Here is a 12,160-nt window from a genome sequence, read left to right on the forward strand (position 1 = left end):
AGAAAGAAGAAAAGACAACACTATCAAGGGTCTGGAGACAGGAACAATGTCCAATAGAGCAGTACGTCAAGGACAAGGAGAGGGACCATCAGACACCATGAACCTCCCAGAAAAAAAAAAAAAAAAAGCTGAACTTGAAGGCCATCAAATATCTAGACCAGGGGTTCTTAACTCTGTCCCCCCGCCCCCTGCAACACCTGGCAATACCTGGAAACATCTCTAATGATCACAACGGGAGAGGTAGGGGAGGTGATACTGGCATCTAATGATTCGGGTCAGGAGTGCTGCTGAATATCCTACAGTGCACAGAATGCCCACCCGCACCCCAGAGAATGATCCAGCCCCAAATATCCTTAGCATTATGGTTGGAAAATGCTGTGCTGGACCCAACAACTCTCAATGGACAGGAAATACCAGGGACAGAGGAACATGTTAAGGGACACCCCAGCAACATCCAGACAGGGAAAATACTACAGGACACACAACCCTTCAGTAAATGCCTTACAAAATGGAAGAAAGGAGAGACAAGGGGCTCCTACAGATGAAGGGATTCTCATGAGACACATCGACTGGTCAAAATGTGTGGGTCTTATCTAAAAAGGATTTTTTTTTTCAAATTATAGAAATGGGGAAAACCAAATTTTGACACAATGAGACACGGGGGTTGAGCCGCTGCCCGGATTTCTGATGATGCTGAGAGCTCACTGTCACTTTTTAGCTGTGATGATGGTGCTGAGCTTATAGGGTTTTAGGGTTTTTTCCCCCCTTTTTTTGTTGTTGTGTTCACGTGTACGGAACATAAAATTTACCATCTTAAGCACTGTTAAGTGTACCGTTCAGTACTATACTTTTTTAAGATTTTATTTATTTATTCATGAGAGACAAGAGAGAGAGAGAGGCAGAGACATAGGCAGAGGGCAGCCCCGGTGGCGCAGCGGTTTAGCGCCGCCTGCGGCCTGGGGTATGATCCTGGAGACCCTGGATCGAGTCCCACGTCGGGCTCCCTGCGTGGAGCCTGCTTCTCCCTCTCTCTCTGCCTGTGCCTCTGCCCCTCTCTCTCTCTCTCTGTGTGTCTCTATGAATAAATAAATAAAATCTTAAAAAAAAAAGAGAGAGAGAGACATAGGCAGAGGGAGAAGCAGGCTCCCTGTTGGGAACCCAATGCAGGACTCAATCCCAGGACCCCAGGATCATGACTTGAGCCAAAGGCAGACGTTCAACCACTGAGCCACCCGGGTACCCCCCCCCCTTTTTAAAGATTTTTCGGGTCAGTAGTTTAAGGACACTCACACTGTTCTGCAGCCACCACCATCCATCAGAACGCCTTTCATCTTGTAGAACTGAGATTCTGTCCCCACTAACCGCTGACTCCCCGCCCCCCCAGCCCCAGGTGTTTGCCATCCTCCTTCTTTATGACTGACTGTGTCGACTCTAAGCCCCTCATCAAAGTGGAATCATACAGCACTTGTCTTTGGTGACCAGCTTCTTTCACTCAGCACGATGTCCTCAAAGTCTATCCATGTTGCAGAATGTGCAAGAATTCCTTCCTCTTTAAGGCTAAATAATATTCCATCATATGAATACACCACATGGTGCTTGTCTATCCACCTGCTGATGGACACTGGCTTGCTGCCACTTTTTCGCCATTGTGAATAATGCTGCTTGTTGTGAATGTGGCTATATGAAAGACTCTGCTTTCCATTCTTTTGTTTTAAAAACCGTCCTTACCAGACACAAAAAGCTACACAGTGTGATTCCCATTTACAAGAAACATCTGAAACAGGCAAACCCAAACCCATAGAGAGAAAAGGTAGATGAGGGGTTGGTTGCCCAGGGGCTGGGGGATGAGGGGACAGGGATGAGGGGTGAGTGCTAATGCAGATGGGCTTTCCCTTTGGGGGGATGCAAATGTTCTGGAATTAGAGGTGATGGTTACGCAGCACTGTGCATATATATACTAAACACTACTGAGCTGTCCACTTTAAAAATGGTTTATTTTATACGAATTTTGCCTCAAAAACAAAATAGTTCTCATCTTTCAGAGGTTTTCCTCAAACATCTATGACGGAAACACACTGCTCTCTGGGGCTTGCTTCGCAATGATGCAGAAGGAGGAAAGTGGGTGGGGCTGGCCAGAGGCAGGATGGGGTGTTCGAAGGCCCCTGGGGCCAGTGACAGATGCCTGGCCTATACTTTCTGTCCATGTTCGTGAGTACAGGCTTTGCCCACTACCCCCAAAGCAGAGTGTTCCTAGGAAAGCTTTCACAAGTTGAAATGGCATAAAGCAAAGCATATCCCTTGCTTTCCAAAAGTCTGAAATACACCACTTCACTTTTATGAAAGATCCATTAGTACTGGAATGGGTGTTTTCGAAAAAAAGAAAAATCTTCTTCGGATTTCTTTTGGTTTAGTGAACTCAGGTATCGATGTAGGTCTTTCCCCAAAGTGAAGCGATGCAACTGGAGCTTTCGGAAAGTAGGGGATACGTACATTCACAACTCTCAATTATCAAGTTCGTACAAAAACAGACTGCTTTGTCTTTCAAGACTTGATTTAACAATGTACCTCAAGAACTCCCCACAAGCAAAATGGAAAATCCTCAAAAGTGAGCAGATCACAGTTGTTGCCCCAAAGGGTCCCCAGGATGCCAGCCCAGAGCCTCCACCCTGCCCAGCTGTGTGACCTGGGAAGCCGGTCTGATCTCTCTGGGCCCCATCTGTCCAAGGTGAGGTGGTCACCTGCCAATTTGCCAGTCCCTGGCCACACCCCATTCTCTCCTCTCCTCACCCCTTCTCCCTGGAAGAAGGTGCTAGCACCTGTATTCCTACCCCCAACAGGGCCCTGAAATCCTCAGCCTGGTTTCCTTTCACTGTGGAGGGGAGAAGAGAGGAAAGGATGGGTCCCAGCCCCCTTCTCTCCCTGATCCAGGACTGTGGATGTCCTCCACCTCTACTCATGCTTACGCCTCTGGAAGCCCCACACCTTGTGGCCCTAGCCAGCCCAGGGTGGTGGCTGTACCCACTGGTTTTATTTCCTGATTTCCTGCAGCCACCAGCAGGGAAGACTCCTGGGGCACAGGGTGTATTCCTTAGAGAACTCAGGCAGCCTGGGACCAATCCCAGTTGCAGGACAGGCCTCAGTTTCCCCACCTGCAAAATGGTCTTCGTGATGCCTTATGCCCACTCCCACGTAGTCGTAAGGATCCACTGTGTTTACAGGTGGAAGGTTTAGTCTGGGGCTGGGCACAGAGCTCGTGCTCAGGAAACCCCAGCTACCCTCCTGTTCCCCTCCAAAGCAGCCATTCTGGGGTGGGGGGGTGGTCTGGAGGGGGGCTGGGAGAGTGGCTGCGCCACAGTGGTGGCCCAGCAGGTGGAAGGCGGGGCGGCGCAGGAGGGGCGGGGCCTGACCGTGCAGTTGTACTTGACGCAGTCATCCCAGAAGCGGCTGGCTGAGAACTTCTTGCGGAGGACCACCGTCAGCCCGTAGATAAGACACTGCCCCACGCCCATGATGTTCCCTGCAGAGGGCGGGCTCGGTGAGGGGTCCCCAGTCCCTGGCCCCCACCCCGCCCCCACCTGCCCGCGGTACCTGCCGTGTGGTACAGGGGTAGGCAGTCATAGAGCACGTCTGCCACCTGCATGCTGTAGGCGTGGTGGCCGAAGGCTGCGATGCGGTAGTACCTGCGGGAGGCGCGGAGTACAGGGGCTGGGACTTACATCCTCCAGGGTGTGGGAGTGGGGGAGGCGGTGCAGGGAGGGGGACACAGCAGGGACCCAGGCAGAGCCAGGCCAGCTCACCGGGGTGCAGGAGAGGAACTTGCAGCTAACAATTGTTGATGGTGCTAGGGGCCATGAGGAATACCAGAGAGCAGAGAAACAGAGAGGGGCTGAAGGTGACACAGCCCAAGGGATTAGGGGATTGATTCTGTGGGGCAATGGCAGAGGGAGAGGGGGGTGACATATGAGTTGAGACCTAGTGAGAAGGAGCCATGGAGGTGAGCTGGGGAAGAGCATCTAGGTGGAGGGCACAGCATGTGCAAAGGCCCTGAGGCCAGAAGGACCATGGCCCATCTAAGGAAGTATAAGGGACTGAAAGGACATGAGCGAGGCAGGAAGAGGAAGAAGAGGACAGCAGAGAATTGTCAGCGGTTGCACAACACGAGTCTGGATTTTTCTCCAAGGGCCAAGGCAGGTACAAGCAAGTCTGGCACAGGGGAGGTCTGATTTAAGATTTTAAACCCTCTGTGGCCCCTGAGGGAGGCAGGGCCATTACGGGCAGGGGCAAGAGCAGTGCTGTCCCGGGATGGGCCATGGGTTTTATCCGATTAAGATAGAAATGTCCCTAAGATTCCCAGCAAGAGCAGAGGGAAGGGGTCTTCCCCACCCCGGAAGACGACCTGGAGTCACTCCCCAAAGCTGGAGTAATGCCGGGGTCCCTTACCTGCTGTGCACTACAATGGCAGCCTTGGGCAGCCCCGTGGTCCCTGAGGTATAGATGTAGAAGAGTCGATCTGCAGGAGATGCACGTGTTGGAGACCGAGGACTCGGTGGGTGGGCGGGGGACAGGGTGGGCGTCGGCAGAAGGGCGTCCCACCCTAGCCTCACCATCCATGCCCTTGTCCGGGGGCTGTGCCAGGGGCGCTGTGGAGGCCTCCTTCAGCAACGGGTCCAGGAGCTGGGTGTCTGGCAAGATGCCCTCGGGCCCCAACTCTCCAGAACAGAACTTGAGCAGGCTCTTCCCCAGCTGTCCGCTCACCTCGGCCACCGCTGCAGCCCAAAGTGCATGTCACGGTCAAGGATAGCCAGGGCCCCTCCCAAGGCCTGGGGTGCCCCGCACCATCTCCCCGGCCCGGAAAGCCCCGGGCCCCCGCTCAGGGCGATCCCTGCACCCAGCCTCACCTGCCGTCAGCTCCCCTCCGAAGATGAGGGCCTTGGCACCGGAGGTGCCCAGGCAGAAGGCCAGGGGCTCCCGCCGCAGGTTAACATTGAGCAGCGCGGCTTCCACGCCCACCTTGGCCAGGCCCAGCCACAGCCCCACGAACTCCGGCCGGCCCTCCAGGAAGATGGCCACCACGTCACCTGGTGTGAAGCCCAGCTGGCAGAAGAGGTTGGCCACAGCGTTGGAGTAGGCATCCAGCTGCGCGAAGGTCCAGCACACGTCGCTGCCCGCGTCCACCAGCGCCAGGCGGTCGGGCTGCTGCTGTGCCACCACCTGGAAGATCCGCGGGATGGTGTGGCGGGCGCGCTGGTGGTGCCGCAGCTCCAGACGGACGCGGATCAGCACCAAGAGGCCACTGGGAGGGGCGATGGAGGGGATGGTGTCACTGGGTGCCCTACCTGGCCTCCAGAAGACTGCTCTGAGCCTCAGCATCTCCATCTGGAGAAAGCGGAGGAAGAGGTCTCTGTGCCCCCAAGGATGCCAAACATTCAACAAGGACCTTTTGGTTGCTGGGTCTCTTGGGGTACCAAGGGCATAGAGAGGGCTATTTACCAACCAACCCAGAAGTACCTAGATTGTCAAAGCTGGCCATGCCATGCCATGTAAATCAGAGTCACTCAGTCCTTCTCCACCAGCTAGCTCAGTGACCCCGAGGGAGCCAGGGTGCAGTCCTGTCCTTGTTTCTCTCTCCTAGGACGTCCAGAGCCTCCCATGGATCTCACCACCACCTTCAGCCTGGATTCCTCATGCTGCACCCACCCTAACCTGGTGTCCTCATCACCTCCTCCAGGAAGACTTCCAGGGCTTGGCCCCTGTCCTGTGCCCACTGCTCTTCCATCAAGGCATACAGTCCCCGCCGTGGGGCCAGACTGAGGCAGGAAATGCTTTCTTGTCCACCTTGGGAGCTCTCCTTATCCCCTATATTCCATCAAAGCCCCTGTGCAGAGCCACTTGGTAAGGGGTCTGTTCCCCACCATCCCTGGATTGTGAGCACCCAGGAGAAGTCACACCTGCACTGGCCGAGAACCCAGGCACATACTAGATGCTGGATAAACAGACCGGACTGTGCTCATATCCCCAAATCTGGACCTCAGTGTGCCCTCCATCCCTAGAGGTAGCAGCCAGCACAGTGGCAAACTTTTTCCACTTCCTGCCAAATGATGAGCACCTACTGTGTGCCAGGCCCATGATAGGCAAGACCCAGTGGTGACCTGGACATAACCTTTCTCCCCCTCCAACTTTCTCCCACTCCACCTCACTTTCCATCCTGCTCCCCTGCCACCTCCCCCTTGTTCACTAACTCCCACCACAGGGTCTTCTTGCTGTTCCTTGAACACACCCAGCAAGCTCCTACCTCAGGGCCTTTGCACAGGCTGTGCCCTCTGCCTGGACCACTCTTCTGCCAACATCTACATGGCTCCTCCCCCACTTCCATCAGGTCTGGGCTCAAATGCCACCCTCTCAGGTGGCCGTTTCAGGATGCCCATCTATTAATGTACCACCACCCCCTCCCTTCTCTGGTCCCTGGTTGGTTGGTTGGTTTGTTTGTTTGTTTGTTTGTTTGTTTTTTTCAACACAGCACTTACACTGTCAAATTTCATATGCAACTTTCTGATTTACCATCTTGCCCCTGGGCTATCTCTCCCTGCTGTGAATGACAGGGACTCATGTCTACCTTGTTCTAGGCCCTGGAGAGGCAGCAGTGGAGATAGATGGGCGCCCCATTCTCCTGAAGCACAGGGAGCCTGCCACAGATAATCCCATAGGACAGTGTTGGAGGGAGGGAGAGAGGCCTCTGGAGCTCCCAGGCCAGGCCTGAACTAGCAGCCACATCTTTGCGGCTGGCCAGATCTCTGGTGAGAGGAGGGGCAGCCACACATGAGCAAGGTCTCAGGGCAGGCATGGGGACAGCTTTGAGGAGCATAAACAAAGAGTCTTGGGCAAGTTGCTGGCCACCGACTCCCTCTGGATGCCTGCCCTGTTACTCTCAGGGTGGTTGACAACCTCCCAGAAACAAACCCTGCTGGGGCGCCTGGATGGCTCAGTGGTTGAGTGTCTGCCTTCGGCTCAGGTTATGATCCCGGGCTCCCCATAGGGAGCCTGCTTCTCCCTCCGCCTATGTCTCTGCCTCTCTGTATGTCACGAATAAATAACTAAAATCTTTTATTTTTTTTATTTTTAAAAATTTTAAAAAGATTTTAGCTATTTATTCATGAGAGACACAGAGAGAGAGAGAGAGAGAGAGGCAGAGACACAGGCAGAGGGAGAAGCAGGCTCCACGCAGGGAGCCCGACATGGGACTCAATCCCTGGTCTCCAGGATCAGGCCCTGGGCTGAAGGCAGGTGCTAAACTGCTGAGCCACCTGGGCTGCCCAAATAAAATATTTAAAAAAAAGAAAAAGAAATGAACCCCGTTAACCAGAGAGCTCTGCTCCTAGAAGCCCCTGTTTGCAGTGACCAGGGGATGTGACACCTGCGCCTGACAGGAGCCTGGCACATAGTAGGTGCTCAGTAAGCAGAGGCTGAACAACTATATTCAAGCCCCTAAACCTGGAGCCCCATGTCCTACCCCTCCCTGGTGACCAGTCCTTCACTAACGCCCCAGACAGCGAGCACCCACTTTGCACAGGCGAAGCTGATCAGCTGGGAGAAACAGATCAGTGGGGGCAGGGGGCTGGGGCCGGGTCAGAGGCAGGGTGGGTGGCAGGGATACGATGGCAAAGGGGCAGGAGTCTTGTGGGGCAATAGGAATGTTCTGTATCTTGATGGTGGTGATTACTTGGTTGTGGACCTTGGTCAAAACCCACAATGTTTTGGTAATCAAATAACCAATCTAGGTAATAAAATAACCTAGAATGGGTTATTTTATTATATGTAAATGATACCTCAAAAACAACCCATGAGAACAGAGCACATTGGTGGTTGCTAGGGACTGAGGGGAAGGGGGAATGACTGCTCATGGGAATGGGGTTTCCTTTTAGGGTGATGGAAATGTTCTGGAACCAGACAGAAGTGGTGGTTATGTAACAGAATGTGCTCCATGTCACTAACATAAATTTTTAAAAAAGAGTTTATGTATTTATTCATGAGAAACATAGAGAAGGAGGCAGAGATAAAAGCAGAGGGAGAAGCAGGCTCCCTGTGGGGAGCCCAATGCAGGACTCGATCCCAGGACCCTGGGATCACAACCTGAGCCAAAGGCAGATGCTCAACCACTGAGCCACCAGGCGTCCCACTAATGGAAATTTTATAAGTGCTTTATTTACTACAAGAAAACCAAACAAGATAATTCACAAAGACTATCTTGCAGCAAGGTTAAAAAGGGAGAGTCCTTGCCTTCCAGAGACAGATTCTAGAAAACTAACAGGTGAAAGGATGCACCAGTGGGACTCAGACAGTGGAGGAAGAGCATGTGAAGGTTATGGATGCTGGAGGATGGGCCTATGGGCTCATTACACTATTCCCTCCACTTCGGTAGGCACAAAATCTACCATAATAAAATCTTTTATTAATTTTTATTTTGGGGAAAGAGAGGAAGAGGAGAGGGATAGAAATAATCTTAAGCAGGCTCCACGCTCAGCACGGAGCCTGCAGTGAGGCTGGATCTCATGACCCCGAGATATGACCTGAGCTGAAAAGAGGAGTCAGATGCTTAACCAACTGAGCCACCCGACACCCTCCCCACCAAAATGTTTTAACCTTCCACAAAGGGCCTGTGAGGCCCCGCCTGCCCCAACCCCATCTGTCTACCCACTTCATCACTCTATTCCTCTAGCTTGGTCTCACCTCCTTCTCTGATTTTCAGCACAGCAAAAGTTCCTGCCCCAGGGCCTTTGCCCATGTGGTTCCCACTCCTGGAATATTCTGCCCCAGACCTCTCATCAAGGTTCCTTCACATCCTCTGCTTGTGTCTCTGCCTCTCTCTCTGCATCTCTCTGTGTCTCTCATGGATAAATAAAATAATAAAATAAAATATAAAAAAATAAAATAAATAAAATTTGGGCAGCCCGGGTGACTCAGCCGTTTAGTACTGCCTTCAGCCCAGGGCATGATCCTGGAGACCCGGGATCAAGTCCCACATCGGGCTCCCTGCATGGAGCCTGCTTCTCCCTCTGCCTGTATCTCTGCCTCTCTCTCTCTCTGTGTCTCTCATGAATAAATAAATAAATAAAATATTTTTTAAAAAATTAAATTAAAAAAAAGGCAGGTCCCATTTCCCCACCCCTCGGGAAGGGGCAGACTTATGGACTCACGCCTAAGGAAGAGAACACGGCAGTAGTGATGCTGTGTGACTTCTGAGACTGGGGCACAAAGATGACACCCCTTCCTCCAGGCCTGCAGATGTTCTCACACTCTCTGGGGACAGTAGCCCTGGGAACCCAGCACTGGATTGCAAGGAAGCCCAGGCCACATGGAGAGGCCACTTGTAGGTGTTCTAGTGACACGTGAGAGTGAACAAAACTTCAGGGGATTCTGGCCTCAGATTTTGAGTCTTCCGGCTGAGGCCCCAGACGTGGTAGAGCAGGTAAGATGGTGACATCTGAATTCCTGACCCACAGAAGCCACAGGAAATCACATTGAGCATTGTTTTAAGCCCCTGGGCTCTGGGGTAATTTGTTACACAGCCACGGAACTGAGGGGTAACGGATACACTCCCAGCCTGTTTTATTCCTTCAGGGTGATCGTCACAATCTAAAACTACCATATCCCTTTATTGGTTTCCTGGATTTTTTGTCAATTTCTATGAGAGCAAGCATGCAGTCTGTCTGTCTGTTGTGTCCAGGGATACAGTACCGGCACTAACCACAGGGTCTGGAATGTAAGGACCATGCTGATGTCCACACTCAAATGCAGCCCTGCCTCCTCTGCCTGCACACAACTGTAGTTGTTGAAGAGCATCCCTGAAAATTCATGTCCATCCAAAACCTCAGACTGTGACCTCAATTGGAAGGAGGGTCTTTGGGGCACCCAGGTGGCTCAGATGGTTGAGCGTCTGCCTTTGGCTCAGGACATGATCCCAGGGTCCTGGGATTGAGCCCCACATCAGGCTCTCTGCTCAGCAGGAAGCCTGCTTCTTCTCTGACTCTCCCCATCTCATGCTCTCTCTCTCACTCTCAAATAAATAAACAAAATCTTTTTTTAAAAAAAGGAAATAGTATCTTTATAGATATAACTAGAGTAAGTTTGAGATGAGGTCATCCTGATTCCCCCAGCAGGATCTAAATCTAACAACAGGTGTCTTCTTAAGAAGAGAGAACACAGGGCTGGGGGAATGGGGTAGCTGGGTGATGGGCATTAAGGAAGACATGTGATGTGATGAGCACTGGGTGTGATACGCAACTGATGAACTGTTGAACACTACATCTGAAACTAATGATGTACCATATGTTGGCTAATTGAATTTAAATTGGAAAAAAAAAGAAGAAGAGAGAAGACAGAAACACAGGGGAGGAGACTGGAGCCACAAGCCTTGCAACACTTGGAGGCCTCAGAAGCTGGAAGAGGCAAGAGAGGATTTCCCCCTACAGCCACTCAAGGGAGCATGCCCTGCCAACACCTCGATTGCAGGCTTCTGGTCACTAGAACTTTTGAGAAGACAAATTCCTGTGGTTTTAAGCCACCAAGTTGTTTTTTTTTTTTTTTACATTTTATTTATTTATTCATGGGAGACACAGAGAGAGGCAGAGACATAGGCAGGGGGAGAAACAGGCTCTCTGCTGGAAGCCTCATGCGAGACTCAATCCCAAGACCCCGGGATCATGACCTGAGCCAAAGGCAGATGCTCAACCACTGAGCCACCCAGGTGTCTCTAAGCCACCAAGTTTGTGGTCATTTGTTACGGCAGCCCCAGGACACTCATACAGTGGCCATGGGCAGGTGCGTCCCTCTCTGGGCCTCATGGTAAATGGGGACGATAAGATCCTACACCTCCTAGGTCGTGGTAGGGATAAAAGAGGTAGATGTAGATCTCTGAAGACGGGACCTAGCCTGTCCTATAGTCTCAATAAACTCTGTTGCTATCCTTTCCCCACAGAAAGAAGCACCTGTCAGTAAGGAATCAGAAGTAAATTAGCACTTTATCTACCCAGCAACTTCATTCATATCCACACTGCAAGGAAGAGAGAGGAACAAGCAAGTTATAAGAGCAGGGGCCAGCCCAGGAAGCCCTCAGGGGTAAGGGTCAAGGAGGAGGCAGGACTGCTTCAAGTATCAGCCCAGGAGCTCTGAGCCCCAGCACAGCCCAGATGGGAAAGGTGGCCTGGAGTTCACGGCCTTTGTTCCAATCCTGCTCCACTGCCCACCAGTCTGGGGCCCGGGCAGACCCGGCTCTCTCTATATAGGCCTGTTTCCTTACTTGGAATGCCAGAAGCCTGAGCCTAATGACCTCCACAGTGTCCTCCAGCTCAGCACAGCGTAGGTCCTGCCATTGCCCTATTTACAAACAGAAGTAGGGCCCAGAGCAGCGACCCAAACAATGCAATTCTCAGCCCAATACCTGTGTTAAGTGCCTGGCCAAGAAGAGGGGTTGAAGAAGAGGGGTCCGTTGTTACTCTGCCCAGCAGGATCCTGCCTCCGGGCTTTGCACCTGCTCTTCCCTCAGTCTGCAACTCTCTCTCTCCCCACGTCTTTGCAAGGCTGGCTCCTCTCACCTGTCTAATTGTGCAGAGGGCTCTGCACTCACCCCCCTGGCTGAAGTAGCCACTAGCTCACCCCAACATGTTCGATCCTTCTCGTCATTTTTCCTGATATTTTCTTATTTTCTCATTGCCTTCTCGGTTATTCTTCTCCCTCACTAGGCCATGGGCTCCACAGGACAGGAAAAGTACCTGCCACCTTCACAGCCTGTCACATTGACCATGGTATCCCCCAAGCCCAGACAGGAGTCCTCGGGGGTTGGGTAGAACAAATGACTTTCTTCGATGCAGACTAGCCCAAATCTGACCATCTCAGCAGCCCAGCCTGGCCCCCACTATCATACCACGGAACCAGTGCTGCAGTCAGCTCACTCTGGTCTCCTGGGTCTGCCCTGGGCCAGACCCCACTCCCTGCACTCCCTGCACAATGGGATGAATGGTGGTCTCCAAAATATACGTCTAACTCCTGGCCCCTAGAATTTGTAAAAGTAGCCATAATGCGGGGAAAGGTTTTTGTAGATACAATTGAAGATCTTGAAGAGGTCATCTTGGAATAGGGTGGGCCCTCAATCCAATGACAAATGTCC

At 52.2% G+C, this 12,160-nt stretch overlaps 1 protein-coding gene across 3 annotated transcripts in view; it reads right to left on the minus strand.

Moving 5' to 3' along the window:
• The window catches only part of SLC27A1 (solute carrier family 27 member 1), a 31,899-nt gene that overhangs the window by 8,742 nt on the left and 10,997 nt on the right, over window positions 1-12,160 (minus strand). For all 3 annotated transcript variants that reach the window (XM_077859461.1, XM_077859459.1, XM_077859460.1), the window contains exons 3-7: window positions 4,899-5,293; window positions 4,605-4,766; window positions 4,441-4,510; window positions 3,589-3,680; window positions 3,408-3,517 (exon numbers count right to left, since the gene is read on the minus strand). In XM_077859461.1, the coding sequence (XP_077715587.1) occupies window positions 3,408-3,517; window positions 3,589-3,680; window positions 4,441-4,510; window positions 4,605-4,766; window positions 4,899-5,293 (829 nt within the window). The remainder of the gene's footprint in view (window positions 1-3,407; window positions 3,518-3,588; window positions 3,681-4,440; window positions 4,511-4,604; window positions 4,767-4,898; window positions 5,294-12,160) is intronic.

Source organism: Canis aureus, chromosome 19 (assembly GCF_053574225.1).
Source record: "Canis aureus isolate CA01 chromosome 19, VMU_Caureus_v.1.0, whole genome shotgun sequence".
In the NCBI taxonomy this organism is placed as follows: domain Eukaryota; kingdom Metazoa; phylum Chordata; class Mammalia; order Carnivora; family Canidae; genus Canis; species Canis aureus.